A 15,874-nucleotide genomic window follows, 5' to 3' on the forward strand; every position below is an offset into this window, starting at 1 on the left:
TAAAGCATAATCCCACCATTTGTTGACATCACAGTAGCGGCATCCCAGAATGTAAAAAGCAGACAAGTCCAGTACAAAGCAGCAACATGTGATGGCATGTGATGATCACAGCCACAGTTACGTGGGTAATATATGTACAAATTGTAGTTTTTGCATGAGAATGATCAGTGAAAGAGAACAGTCCTGCACACATATACATATCCACATAGAGATACAGTGACACACACACCTGTAAGATGGGAGGAAGGCTCCCAGATGGAGAGGCAGCATGGCATCATGCCGCCAGGGAATGTCTCCACAGTTGAGCAACAGAAGGCCGACTGCTGCAGCAGGGTTTAAATTTAGACTCCTTGCCTGGCAGCACTCCGCTCAACTCCTGTCTCCATTTCCCTCTGCTTCTCTTAATGTTTTCTCTGGATACAAATCAGTACAAATCTCAGCCACCTTTTTCTGCTTGTGTGTATAGTTCATGTTGTCACTTTCCTCCCCCGCTAAGTCCTGCTCCTGCTGCTATTTTGTACTTTGCAATCCGTACAGACTTCAGTTGGTATATTTTGGCAGTGGTATAGTCGGTGCAGTGGCTCAGTGGTTAAACACCGTCACCTCACAGCAAGAAGTTCCCAGTTTTCAATCTAGCCCTTGATCTTTTATTTTCTCGAAGGGTTTGGAACTTTCCGCCTATATTTCTGTTGGTTTTCTTCCACACCAAAAGACTTGCAAGTTATATAGTATATAAAAGTCAAATAGCAGTTTCTGTCCACATAGCTGTAAAAGTCCATGTGAAATCAGGTCAGCTTGCCCATCACTGTGTGCTTCGCCCAGACATCTTGCAGCATACAGGCATCTGCCTGTAAAAAGGACTAAAAGGACTACATTGTGAGATATGTTTGCTGCATGGACATTTGTGAACACATCCTCCTATGCTTTCTATGCAGAACTAAACAAATGCAGATAATGTGCACAGTTTCAGATGATCTTACTTTGGGGGCATTGATGGTGTGACTGTTCACAAGAAAGGTAATAGGAGAAGTAGCTGTGTGGAATGAAAAGAACAAAGAAGTTAAAACCCTGCCTACTTTCACACCTCTGGGCATCTGGCCAATCACCTTGGAAAGTGGGCGTTACAATTTTTTAAGATCAGAAAGGTGAGAGAGAGAGTTGAGAGCCCAGCCTAGTCGCCATAAGAAAATTTTGGCATTAGATGTTTTTGCCAACCACAAATAGGTTACACTTGATGAACAAACAACAAAACCAGTTTTGATATAGCAAGGTGTGTTTCCAGAGGATTTTAGGATAACATGACAGCTCCTCTCCATGTTTGTGGAAAGGTCATGGGCCAAACGAAAAGGTCATAGTACAGGTCAAATACATTGTCCTCAAAGATGGTTTCTGTCATTTTAAGTAGTTTCTATCACAGATTAAATTTGGTTTTAAATCGTTACTTGATGCTATAATAAGGGGGTGTGACATGACAGCTGTGTGTGCCAATCAGTGTTCTTGCAATCAGTGGTGCTGCTCCTGACTGGTCAGCCAGGTGTTTGAGCAGGAACTTAATACTGCAGAGATCCCTACTGTGCAGATTCTGGCGCCAAACCACATCACCAGCGCAAGATGGCAGTGGCAATATCTGGAATATTTTAGCTTCAGTTTTGCTCAGTGGGAGGAAGTGGAGACACATTGTCCATCTTTATGTACAGCCTATACCATAGACACACATGCTTAGACCAGAATGTAATGCAAGGACCTTATCTTTAAAAATTGGATTGAAATTTTATCCTCTATGCTGATAAGCTGCTGTGGAAACTTTTTAAGCCACAATATTGGGTTTATAGTAAAGGGGTCACAGTAAAACTATGGAGCCTCTGGACGTAGCAGCTGTAGTTACACCGTAGCAATGTGGCAACCAAGAGGAAATCACAAGCACTGTGACTGGTCACCTCGGGCTGCTTGTGTTTTCTCTTACAAGTTTCTCTTCTTTAAATCACAAAGTGAATGAAAGCATGTAAGCACAATTACATCAATGTAATGTTGGCAATATCAGTGGGTGACATCTGATGTAAACCTAAAAATCTAAACCTACAGCACAGATTTCTGTGGCAGGGCCGCCTTTAACCACTTTGATCAACTGTAAAGCAAGTTCAACCCTTAGGACTGTTTGGTGCATTTTATTTGCCTTTTATTCTTCATCTTTTTGATAATTTTGGCTGTGTTCATGCAAATGGCATACATTTTGGCTAGATGGTGTTTTGTAAATCTTGGAATATCCAGCTCAGCTCCTACAATAGGTCTAAAATACACTGTGAAAACAAAAGTGTTTCATTCATACATTTAAGTTGAAAAAATGCTCCATTGAAACCCATTCAAACTTAAATTTTTGAATTGTGTTATTTTCTGGGTGTCATTCTGGGCTTTTGCCTTGGAATTTGTCATTTTTGCTATTTTCTACCTGATTATGTCATTTTTACCAAAGTTGGCATGTGGAGAAAAATATGCTATTTTCCAGTAGCTGCACTGTCACAATCAATATTGCTGCTAATCAATGACATATCTCAGACTGTCATAAGCAAAAGAATATATATATATGTTATTTTTCATCTATGAAGATAGTGGCATCATGACAAAAACCTGGCATTTAAAGGGTTAAAATTCTGAAAATAATGAGCATTTGATATGTATAATTAGGACTGATGTTGGTTTAAACAAATAACTCAATGAAAGTAGAAAGTGATATTGTTTTCTAATATTTTTATGTGATATGAGTGTGTGTAACATTAAAGTGAGGTTAAATGTTAAGACATTTAATGTTGGGTATTCTTTTCATTTATCACACTTGTCTACATCTATTCTTTGCATCGGCCTGCCCATCACTGTGCCCAAACCCACTTCCTCTCCCTGCTGCCATGCTAGTTTCTGCCACCAGCCAGACTACATGAGATCCTGACCTCCTCTCCACATGCTAAGCGCCTCAGTGTAGCAGCAGCTTGTATCATACTGCCCCTAGCTTACAGCCTCAACCCCTGACCTGAACCAGGGTTAGCATCCTGCCATTCTTGCCCAAACTTCAAGAGTGGTCAGACACAGTGTCACAATAAGTAGGTATATGTAGTGATGCATTAGACATTTCTGATGAAGACTTTTTTGTATCTCTTCCTAAAACTTGATTCTTGGATCTTGATTCTTTTTAAGCAGCGCGGGGACCATGAGGTAGGATTTTAACCCTTTGAAACTTCAGCCAGTTGGGTTGATTTCTTTCAAAAACATGGGAAAAGAGCAATGAGTAACTTAAGAAGAAATGCCCCCAAAATGAGCAAAAAAAATAGTATTAAAAAAATAACAAAAATAAAAAGAATTAAAGTGTAAAGAAACTAAGAAAAAAAGTTGATAAAAAGATAGGAAATGACCTGAAAGAGTGCATAGAAAATAATAATTCTGTAAAAATGTTTTTAAATATATAAAAATGATAATTAGAGATATAGGTTTTTGGACATTTTTCCATATTTTTTAGCTTTAATTTTTCAAGCAATTTGTGTAACAGTTCTTTGACAGTTTGAGTGTTTTGTTGTTTTCAAAAGAAAGTAAACCAATTTGCTCAGATTTCAAAGGTATAAATACCTGTGAAGGCGTCTGAACGTAGCACAAGAAAAGTGATGTCAGTTCAGGTTTCAAAGAGTTGAAAGTCAGAACCAATGGCTGAATTGGTTCTGACTTTGGTTCTGAACCAATGGCTGAATTTGTGCCTTCATAAACTCATCGTTTACTTCCTTCTCATCCATGTTGTCTTTGCTTCATCACACAGCCACCGACAAGGCTCCACTCAGGCTTTGAGAAAATTAAATGGACTCTTACTTTCATTTCCAGCCTTTCTGTCTCTTCTGTCTGCTCCCTACCTGTCTGTCCCTGCCTCTCCTCCTGTGTTTTCCTGACTCAAGCTGGGCTTCATCACCAGTCATCTGTGACTCAGGAACTTTCCATGAGTCATGACACACACCAACAACAAACAAACGCTGCATGGCTTCTCAGCAGTCTGCACCGTGGCACACACTCAACTGCGTTCATTATTGTTCAGCGTAGGCTCTGTTACATCATTCCAGTGATATTAGAGATAGTCAAGTGCAGTGATACGATGAGTGTTGTGAAGTCTTCTTGTATTTCTTAACGCCTCTAATTTTTTGTGTCAAAGTTCAACATTTCTGCAAGTGAGTTCACTGATTGCAGCAAACCCTCTGAAAAAAACAATTTTTGCTCTGTAATTTTTCTGTGGTGAACTTTTTCAAGAGGATAAATTAGTTGTGCACAGCTGCTCTTTATGGCTGATACAGCAAACTGATCAAACTGGCCTGACAAACCCTTGTAAACCTGAGCAAATTAGCTTGATTTCTTTCAAAAACATCGGAATAAGGCAATGAGCCATTTATGAAATGGCCCAAAAATAAGCTATTTATCACTAAAAAGTAAAAAAAATAATTGCAAGAAAAAAGAAAAGCAAGAAAAGCATTAAATACAAATTAGAAAATTAGCAAGATATTACTCAAAAGTTTTTGTTTTTTTAAATACTTGAAAATAAGCAACATAAAAGAAACGCAAGAAAAACAGATTAGAAAATTTGCAAGATATTAGTAAAAAGTTAAAAGAAATTTACACAAAAAAGCAACAACAAAAAATGAATAAAAGTACAAAAAACAATCATGTCTCATATTAATTAAGTTCATATACAACTAATCTGCAGTAGTAAATTGTTTTTTAAGGAAATGCAGTGCTACCCGAAGGTATTTTTATCAGCACAAGGAGGAAACATTTGTTTTCAACATATCTGCAAAATATTCACCCCAACATAAATGTTGATATTGAAAACATCTGCAGGATGTCAGCTCCATGTACCACGAGCAGAATGAAATAATTAGTCACTGATCTCTTCATTCTCCCTCTCTTTTTCTCTCTATTTGTCATGTTTCAGGTTCACATCACTGTTATGGACAACAACGACAATGCTCCCATCTTCTCCCAACCAACTTATGATGTCACCATTTCTGAAGACACACCCCCTGACACTGAGGTAGTCCAGGTTCTGGCATCAGACCGTGATGAGCATCACAAGCTGACCTACTCTGTGCAGAGTTCCATAGATCCCAGCAGCATGCGTCTGTTTCGTATCCACCCCACCCTGGGCACCATCTACACTGCCCAGAGGCTAGACCATGAGGCCTGCGCCCAGCACATCCTCACTGTCATTGTAAGTCTACGTCTTTGCCAATGAATTATATTTGGCATCTTGTGCTAACAGCTGTGATTATGTGAAACACTTCAGTTTCCACTGAGGGGGTCTAGCCATGTCTGCATTGTTGTGTTACCAAAATTATATTGTTATCTTGAGGTCACTTGGTCCCCATGGTCATTTATCCTGATGGCTTCCAGACTGGAAAGAGGCAGCAGGCAATTATAGCTGCAAGCTATGATTAGTTGTATAGAGTAGAATAGGGGTATCCCCTAAAATAGCCCCACAACAATTTCTACTCCTGCACAATCAAGAGTGTCCTGACGGAGAACCTCACAGCCTCGTACGCAAACAGCACAGAAGAGGACCACAAGGCCCTGCAAAGAGGGGTTCCTTCAGCTAAACAAACTATAAGCTCTGCTCTTCCCTGCCTGAAGCCTTTGTAGACTTTGAGATCTTTGCAATCTTATAAGTTTAGTGCAGCTAGACTCTGAAACACAGACCTTAATAAACTTGGGTGTAACATCAAGTTTAATGTATGATGACATCACATCTTAATCACAGGCTACGGTCTGCATCCATCGATGCCAAAACACAAGAACAAAATGTTGTCGCCGTGTGTCATCCATCTACGCCGCTGTAGTGGTCAGAGAAAATGCAAACAAACAAATCAAGCCCTCACTACAGTGACATTTATGTGTGTCGGAAAAATGTCTAAAGGAGAGGAGGAGGAGAATGTGGACGCGTTTGTGGCTGGGGAAAAAAGACCAACTTGGCATGTCAATTTTGTAAAAAGAGCTTCGAGTATTTATAAGCATCTCCTAACATTTAGCTTTTTAGCAGAGTTGCAGTGATCAGTGCATCATTTCATGCTGCATTTCTGTTGGTTGGTTAGTAGATGTAGGTCCCAACAGCAGTCACACAGTGTGATGGTCATCCCAATTTTGATGTGAAGAAAATGTGGCATAACCTTCAGGACACATACATCTGCATCAAGTGAGAGGACCAGGGAGCATAGTATCATTTCATAGCTCAGATGGCCAACTTTTAACAGCTCAGATAGTAATATTCAGGTCTATGATAATGACAAAGAGGAGAATGTAATAGAGGATGAAGACCGCACACAAACAGAGAGGGAGGACAGCTCGGCCCCTTCAGCCGCGGTGACAAATGCCAGACACAGAGAGAATGGTGAAAGCCAGGGAGGTGACTCCAGTGAAGAGAATTATTGCGTAATGGTAAATGGACTCTACTTGTATAGTGCTTTTTTAAGTCTTATTGACCACTCAAAATGCTTTTACACTACATTGTCACATTCACCCATTCACAGACACATTCAAACACTGGTGGCCAGGGCTACACCTGGTGCCACCTGCTACTCAGTAACCATTCACACACACTCACACTCTGATGATGCAGCATCAGGAGCAATTTGGGGTTCAGTATCTTGCCCAAAGACACTTCTACATGTTGCCTGGAGGAGCCGGGGATCCAGCGGCTGGCCTTCCGATTAGAGGATGACTCACTCTACGTCCAAGCCACAGCCGCCCCAAGCTGTGTAATAAATCTTGTATAACATCAACCCTGTTATGCCCAATAAAGCCATAAACATAACTGTTTTTTCAGGCCAGCCTGGATTATAAAAATATTTGTGCTTTAGTGATGTCACTTGTATGTTAAAATAGTGATGGGACCATAAAGACAAAAGAAAAACAAAAATTGAATCTCACAGATTTTTACTGAAATAACACACAGCAACAAAGAACTACGCTTTTTTATTCCCTCAAGAAGTTCTCCTGAGTGTTGGGACTAAAAAAGTTTTTTTTAAAAATAGACATTATAAGCTATGCAGTTTTCAAACTGTTTACATTTCTTCCAAAAAACTCCAAATGCTTATTTCACACTTTTTGTGAGTGGCATTAGTTATGCCATTCTTCATAGCAGTTTCTGTCAGCAGTGAGACAGAGGGCCACATCACAAGATCTGCACTTGACTGGATGACTTGCCTGGTCTGTCTGCAGTAAACACAGGAGCCTATGATTGGTCAAAAGACTCTTGCCAAGCATTAGGACAAAACAAATATGGCTGTTAGCATCAAAGCTAGTGATTATAAATGATCAGTTATGGACAAAATATGGACAAAAAGACAATCATTATTGGGTCTTGAATATGAATTTATTGTACAAAGTCCCCAAAAAGCATCCAAGGGAAGCTTCTGTAAGGGCTACGATCACACAGAGAGCAGCATTGGAATGGCACAGTCACTAGCTTCCAGCAGAAAAAAAAGTAAGGAGCTACGATTTACGGTTCAAACCTAATGAAATTATTTATATATTTATTTATTGCATGCGATGAACTCGGCTACAGAGTAACACTCAGTTTTGTAGCTCTCTGCTCACCTAGAGGCCCACTAACTGGTGGTGAGAGTGACTGCTGGGGCAGTAAATAATTCCTGGGTCATAGCAGCTTGTGTCATGCACATGTGAAGGAACATTATAGAATAGATCCCTGTAATTCCTGTATTCTGTGATGCTCTGGCAAATACTTTAATAATGCATAGGCTTGATTGTTTGTTTTTACTTAAGAAATGCTAGCATAGTGAAACAAAAGAAACTCAATTTCATTTACGTAATGTAATTTTTAATGTCATTTTGTATGTCAGTTGTGTCAGTCTCTAACTTGCATATTTAGAATGGACGATAACTGTTTGGCAACTGTTCAATTGCCAAATGTTTAGGATTTATGTTTTGCATATGAGGCTGAACTGTTTGTAATGTGTCAGGTTAATTCAACAGTTATTTGCTACACAGAGTATTGAGCAGGAGAAATTAGTGTACCAAACCAAATATCCTGTGACCTTATAACTTGATAAATATTATAGTCACGTCATATGTTATACAGTACAGGCTAGTATAGGTTAATAGTTATCCTTTAGTTTTAGTTTTTTTTTGCAACAATTTCACCCTAGTTCTAGCTTCTTTTATTTAATCAAGAAAAAAGTGGTCGCAGGCACTAAAGCACCCCCGGGTGGACCTGATACACTCTGATCCTATATAAGAAAGGTGATTTGTTTCATCTGACAAACATATGGAAAATGCAGGCATTTTATTATGTAGTTGTCAGTGGTATTAACAAGCTGCCACATTGCCGCCTATTTATTCACTGTCAAGTGTTGCCTTTTTCGAAGAGAAAAGGATGTTGATTTTCCAACAAACAAACAACAGTGCATCGAGGTTAATTAAGTCTCTAACTAAATTACCCAGTAAACAAGGATTTTTTTTTGTTTAATGTAAATGACTGTGATTATTATTTTATTAGGATCCCCATTAGTTGATGCATAACATCAGCTGCTCTTCCTGAAGTCCACACAAAACATAAAAGACATGATGAAAGATGAGACACATAACCAAATCATGAAATGCATTGGGAGTCAGTGCTGGAAGCATTCACAACCTTTGAAATTCTTTATTGGGCATTCACAACTTGCAATCTACTACCTCTTTATTGTGTGAATGCTGATTCAGCTGTTACTATGTGATCCAAATCTTTAAACTTCTTATTTCACTGACTTTCACTGTCTACTTTTATTATTGAGTTTATGGTCTATAACTAATTCTGCATACTTTCAGCTACAGAAACCATTCAAATATCAAAATGTTTACTATTTAAGGACATGTATGCTTACATTCAACTTCCTTTTTTTTACACTTTTTAAAATATTCAGCTTTTTTCCAGTAAATACTTATAGTAGGAGTGAATGGACAGAATGTTCAAATCCATTTCGAACATACTCTAATTTGAACCTTAACTATTTTGGCACACTTTCAGCTACAGAAACGGCTTAAACTTTAAATGGGCTATGAGACTTCGAAATTTCAGGTATACTTATAGCTTTTTGATATGCTTTACAGCTTTTGAATTATTTTTTTTTAATATCGTGCTGTTTTTAATCATTTTCTGATTATTTAATGAATGTGGTTTAGAATGTTCATAGTTAGAATGGAGACAACACAGCGATAGTGGGGAAGAGTTAAGGAAGAAAAATTGCTCCCATTCCCCAAATTTTAACATCAAAGTGTAGATAGGTTAATAACTTCAAACATGCACCTTTGATAGTATTACTGTTTAACTTCCAGCTTTTGCAGCAATGCATTTCAGCTCTTCAAATTTTTCAGGGAATTTGTATTATATGTATTTCTGCATTTTCAGCAATGCTTTGTGAATTATTTTAGCTGTCAGCATTCACATGCATTTTCTGCAGGAAATGCATTTTCTTGTTGGTTATTGACCTTGAGTGGTCAGAACAAGAGAAGCCCTTTTAAAGTAGAAATTTCTCAGGGGGGAAATAATTCCCAAGTCTTTCTGTGTCTTATGTAGAGCAGCGGGAGAGACAGAAGCAATCTCCGATTCTGTTCTGATTTGAATTAACCTGAACTCATCATTTAGCAATTAAGCTAATTACCAGGCACAAACAGTTACCTACACATCATCAAAGGAGAGGAAAGAGGATAATATTATACTGATTTGCGTATCCAGTAGTAAACTACTACAAAAATGTTAAAGTTGGGGAAACACACGCATGTCAAAGAAAAATGGAAAAGTGGAGTTCTAATCTGATTATATTTTGCCCTTTTTTGTGTGTTTGTCATATCCGAACATGTCACTTGGCCTGGGGGTGGGGCTTGGTGGTGAGCGCCTGGTGGCCGGGCCTTTACCCATGGGGCCCGGCTGGGTACATCCCGAAGAGGCGACGTGGGACCTCCTTCCCGTCGGCTCACCACCCATAGGAGGGACCAAAGAGGTCGGATGCTGTGTGAGTTGGGCGGCAGCCAAAGGTGGTGACCTTGGCGGTCTGATCCTCGGCTGCAGAAGCTAGCTCTAGGGACGTGCAATGTCACCTCTGGTGCTGGTGCACGAAGTTGAGAAGTTCCGACTAGATTAGACACATAGCATGGGCTCCAGAACCAGTCTTCTCGAGAGGGGTTGGACTCTCTTCCACTCTGGAGTTGCCACTGGTGAGAGGCGCCAGGCAGGGGTTGCAATACTTATTGTGCCCCAGCTCGGTGCCTGTATGTTGGAGTTTACCCCGGTGAACGAGAGGTTAGCCTCCCTCCGCCTTCGGGTGGGGGGACGGAGCCTGACTGTTGTTTGTGCCTATGGTCCAAACAGCAGTTCAGAGTATCCACCCTTTATGGAGTCCTTAGAGGGGGTGCTGGAGAGTGCTCCTTCTAGGGACACCCTCGTTCTGCTGGGGGACTTCAACGCTCATGTTGGCAATCTGCGCACTTAGCATCAGGACACCCTAGGCCACAGCTCGATGATTGACTTTGTAGTTGTGTCGTCAGACTTGCGGCCGCATGTCTTGGACACTCGGGTGAAGAGAGAGGCGGAGCTGTCAACTGTTCACCAGTGGGGGTGAGTTGGCTCCGATAGTGGGGGAGGACGCCGGTCAGACCTGGCAGACCCAAATACATTGTGAGGGTCAGCTGGGAACATCTGGCAGAGTCTCCTGTCAGAAGGAGGTTCAACTCCCACGCCCGGGAGAGCTTCAACCATGTCCCGGGGGAGGCGGGGGACATTAGGTTCGAGTGGGCCATGTTCTGTGTCTCCGTTGCTGAGGCAGCCGACTGGTGCTGTGGCTGTAAGGTGGATGGTGCCTGTTGGGGCGGCAACACCCAAACCCTTTGGTGGACATCTGCGGTGAGGGATCCAAGCGGAGTGCAGCTACACCGAGGAGAAAACCTGGGTGTGGGAGGAGTTCGTTCATGGAGAACGACTTCCAGACAGCTTCAAAAAGGTTCTGGACCACCATCCGGCGTCTCAGGAGGGGGAAGCATTGCTCTGTCAACACTGTGTATGGTGGGGACGGGGCACTGCTGATCTCGACTCGGGACATTGTGGATCGGTGGTAGGAATACTTCGAAGACCTCCTCAATCCCATTGACACACCTTCCAGTGAGGAAGCAGGGCCTGGGGACTCAGGGGTGGGCTCTTCCATCTCTTGGGCTGAGGTTGCCGAGGTGGTCAAAAACCTCCACAGTGGCAGGGCCCCGGGGGTGGATGAGGTCCGCCCGGAGTTCCTTAGGGCCTTGGATGTTGTGGGGCTGTCATGGTTGACATGACTCTGCAACATTGCATGGACATTGGGGGCAGTGCCTCTGGACTGGCAGACCAGGCTGGTGGTTCCTCTTTTTAAGAAGGGGGACCGGAGGATGTGTTCCAACTATAGGGGGATCACACTCCTCAGTCTTCCTGGTAATGTCTATTCAGGGGTACTGGAGAGGAGGGTCCGCCGGACAATCAAACCCGGGATTAAGGAGGAGTAATGTGGTTTTTGTCCTGGTCGTGGAACTGTGGACCAGCTCTGGACCCTTGGCAGGATCCTTGAGGGTGCATGGGAGTTTGCCCAACCAGTCCACATGTGCTTTGTGGACTTGGAGAAGGCATTCAACCGTGACCCTCAGGGAGTCCTGCGGGGGGTGCTCCGGGAATATGGGGTATTGGACCCCCTGATATGGTCCGTCTATTCCCTGTTCGACCGGTGCCAGAGCTTGGTCGGCATTGCCGGCAGTAAGTCGGACTCGTTTGTGGTGAGGGTTGGACTCCGCCAGGGCTGCCCTTTGTCACCGATTCTGTTCATTTCAATTTTTATGGACAGAATATCTAGGCATAGCCAGGGTGATGAGGGGGTCTGGTTTGGTGACCTCAGGATTGGGTTCCTGCTTTTTGCAGATGATGTGGTCCTGTTGGCTTCATCAGGCAGTGGCCTCCAGCTCTCGCCAGGATGAGAATCAGCACCTCCAAATCCAAGGCCATGGTTCTCTGCCCGAAAAGGGTGGAGTGCGCTCTCCAGGTCGGGGATGAGATCCTGCCCTAAGTGGAGGAGTTTAAGTACCTCGGGGTCTTGTTCACAAGTGAGGGAAAGATGGAGTGGAAGATCGACAGGCAGATCGGTGCAGCATCTGCAGTAATGCGGACTCTGCACCAATCTGTCGTGGTGAAGAGGGAGCTGAGCCGAAAGGCAAAGTTATCGATTTACCGGCCAATCTTCGTTCCTACCCTCACCTATGGTCACAAGCTTTGGGTAGTGACCGAAAGAACAAGATCGCGGGTACAAGTGGCCGAAATGAGCTTCCTCTGTAGGGTGGCTGGGTTCTCCCTTAGAGAAAGGGTGAGAAGCTTGGTCATCCGGGAGGAGCTCAGAGTAGAGCTGCTGCTCCTCCACATTGAGAATAGCCAGATTAGGTGGCTCGGGCCTCCCAGACGCCTCCCTAGTGAGGTGTTCAGGGCACATCCCACCGGTAGGAGGCCCCGGGAAAGACCCAGTACATGCTGGAGAGACATAGTCCAGCTCTTCCCTCGGGAACAGTGGCCGGGGAGAGGGAAGTCTGGGCTTCCCTGCTTAGACTGCTGCTCCCGCGACCCAACTTTGGATAAGTGGAAGAAAATGAATGGATGAATGGATGGATTCATCATGGGCACATTTGAAGATTTTCCAGTTTCATGATTGTCAGATTTCACTCTGTTCACATTGACCTTGGAGGATGACTTTTTTTGTTTGTGTTTGTTGTTCGTTTTCTTTCTCAACAGGTGAAGGACCAAGAGTTCCCATACAGAAAGAACTTGGCTCGTGTGCTAATAGAAGTGGAGGATATAAATGACCATGTACCTATCTTTACCAGTGCTCTGTATGAAGGCTCAGTTTATGAGTCAGCAGCAGTGGGATCAGCTGTGGTCCAGGTGACTGCCCTGGACAAGGACAAAGGCGAAAATGCAGAGCTACACTACTCCATTGAAGCAGGTAGGAACCTCTGACAGCTGATTATTTACTCTTTTATGGTAAAAGTGTTTCGTACAATTAGTTTCTGTGCTCAAATAACTACCATGTTGATAAATTTGTTTTTTGATTCTCCAACAGGGAACAATGGAAATGCATTCCATGTTGAGCCAGTTCTGGGTATCATCACTGTTGCACGTGACCTGGACTTGTCCAGCATAGGCCATTATGTTCTAACCGTCAGAGTCACTGACAGCGGCTCCCCTCCCCTGTCCACCACTACTATTGTGCGTATTGCGGTCACTCTCTCTGACAATGCTGGCCCAAAGTTCCCTCAGCCTGAGTACCTGGCTGAAATCACAGAGAACGCTGTTGTTGGGACCTCCGTCACCACAGTCAGTGCAGTCAGCCAGTCCACCCTCACTTATGATATCAAGCTGGGCAACTCAGAGCGTGTTTTTCAGATAAATCAGTACAGTGGAGTAATTACTACTCAAAAGTCTTTAGACTATGAGACTGCAGCATCTTACACCTTGATAGTCCAGGCTGTCAACATGGCCGGCATGGCCTCCAATGCTACTCTGTTAATCCAGGTTGTGGATGAGAATGATAACCCACCTATTTTTCAGCAGCTTCACTATCATGGCAGCATCAGTGAAGCAGCACCAGTTAACAGTGTGGTCTTGAACTCAGATAATTCACCTCTTGTAATCAAGGCTACTGATGCTGACCGCAACCAAAATGCTCTGTTGGTCTACCAGATTGTTGAGGACACTGCAAAAATGTTCTTCACAGTAGACTCAGGAACTGGCTCCATCAGAACCATTGCTAATCTAGACCATGAGACATTTTCCACCTTCCACTTTCATGTTCATGTGAGGGACAATGGCAAACCACAGCTGACAGCAGACAGTCCAACTGAGGTCACAATACAAGTCATTGACACAAATGATTCACCACCTTACTTCACCCAGAATGCCTATGAAACAGTTTTGCTACTCCCTACCTATGTGGGAGTAGAAGCTTTGCAGGTTTCAGCTATAGACCCTGACAAAGATGCCACTACAGAGCTTACCTACTGTCTGACTGATGGAGTGCTGGAGCACTTTGCCATCAAACCTACTAGTGGAGTCATCACAGTCAAACACAACAACTTCTCTAAAGAACGTTTCCGCTTCAGTGTCAAAGTTTCAGATGGGAAATTCTCCAGCACAGCTTTGGTGACCATTCTTGTCCGAGAAGCTCTGGACTCTGGTCTCAGCTTCACTCATAGCCTTTACTCTTCATCTATTCAGGAGAATGTATCAAATATCACCAAAGTAGCTGTGGTCAATGCTGTTGGAAACCGTCTCAATGAACCCTTGAAGTACATCTTGTTGAATGCTGGCACACGCTTCAGAATACGTCCAACTTCTGGTGTAATCCAGACCACAGGTATACCCTTTGACAGAGAGGAGCAGGAGTTCTATGAACTGGTTGTTGAGGCAAGAAGGGAGCACGATCGTCTGCATGTGGCAAGAGTTATGGTTAGAGTTCAAGTTGAAGACATAAATGATAATGCCCCTGTGTTTGTTGGACTTCCTTATTATGCAGCTGTTCAAGTAGAAGCTGAGCCAGGATCACCCATTTTCAGGGTCATGGCAATAGACGGTGACAAAGGGATTAATGGAGAGGTGTCTTACTATCTCAAGGATGACCATGGTCACTTTGAGATCAACCAGCAGACAGGTGGTCTCAGCCTCAAGAGGGCTTTTGAGTCTGACTTGTCCAATATGGAATACCAGGTGGTGATATATGCCAGAGATGGTGGTTATCCTCCTCTCTCATCTACCATAGAGTTCCCTATCACGGTAGTCAACAAAGCCATGCCTGTCTTTGACAAATCATTTTATTCTGTTTCTGTGAGTGAGGATGTGGCTGTGCACACACCTATTCTTGGCATCAATGCCACTAGTCCTGAAGGTCAGAACATCATCTACACTATTGTCGATGGAGACCCATCTCTTCAGTTTGACATTGGTTTTGATACTGGAGTCATAAGTGTCATCCACTCTTTGGACTATGAAGCAGCACCATCCTACCATCTGACCATCAGAGCCACAGACTATCTGACTGGTGCCCGGGCTGAGGTTGATGTAGATGTAGCTGTCCAGGATGTTAATGATAACCCGCCTGTCTTCCAGAAAATGTCCTACAGAATTGTTTTGTCTGAAACAGCCATGATTGGAACTCCAGCACTTCAAGTTATTGCCACTGACAAAGACTCAGAGAAGAACAATCTTGTCCGCTACCAGATCTTCTCAGATGTGCATAACAGCACAGACTACTTCCACATTGATAGCAGCAGCGGATTAATCCTGACAGCACGTATGCTAGATCATGAACTTGTCCAGAAGTATGACTTCATTGTCAGGGCCACTGACAATGGCTTCCCTCCATCGAGTAATGAAGTATCAGTCACAGTTGTGGTGAATGACATGAACGACAATCCTCCAGTTTTCAACCAGCTACTATACGAGGCCTGCGTGAATGAGTTGGCACCTAGGGGTCACTTTGTAACCTGTGTCCAGGCATCAGATGCTGACAGCTCGGATTTTGACAAGTTGGAATACAGCATTTTGTCGGGAAATGAAAGAATGAACTTTGTCATGGACAAAAAGACAGGAATTATCACATTGTCCGGCCACCGTAAGCAAAGAATGGAGCCTGTCTACAGCCTTAATGTTTCAGTGTCTGATGGGGTGTTCACCAGCACTGCGCAGGTTCATGTCAAGGTGTTGGGAGCCAACCTTTACAGTCCAGTGTTTGGACAAAATCTGTATGAGGCAGAGTTAAGAGAGAATTCCGCTGTGGGAACCAAAGTTATACAAGTAAGTGCTGTTGAA

At 43.1% G+C, this 15,874-nt stretch overlaps 1 protein-coding gene across 1 annotated transcript in view; it reads left to right on the forward strand.

Annotated features, from left to right (window-relative positions):
* The window catches only part of LOC121942862 (protocadherin Fat 3-like), a 154,641-nt gene that overhangs the window by 122,286 nt on the left and 16,481 nt on the right, over nucleotides 1–15,874 (forward strand). Inside the window, exons 6-11 of the mRNA XM_042486152.1 lie at nucleotides 4,955–5,230; nucleotides 10,503–10,627; nucleotides 10,732–10,912; nucleotides 11,125–11,277; nucleotides 12,803–13,013; nucleotides 13,131–15,859. Coding sequence (XP_042342086.1) covers nucleotides 4,955–5,230; nucleotides 10,503–10,627; nucleotides 10,732–10,912; nucleotides 11,125–11,277; nucleotides 12,803–13,013; nucleotides 13,131–15,859 — 3,675 coding nt within the window. The remainder of the gene's footprint in view (nucleotides 1–4,954; nucleotides 5,231–10,502; nucleotides 10,628–10,731; nucleotides 10,913–11,124; nucleotides 11,278–12,802; nucleotides 13,014–13,130; nucleotides 15,860–15,874) is intronic.

Source organism: Plectropomus leopardus, chromosome 5, assembly GCF_008729295.1.
Source record: "Plectropomus leopardus isolate mb chromosome 5, YSFRI_Pleo_2.0, whole genome shotgun sequence".
In the NCBI taxonomy this organism is placed as follows: Eukaryota; Metazoa; Chordata; class Actinopteri; order Perciformes; family Serranidae; genus Plectropomus; species Plectropomus leopardus.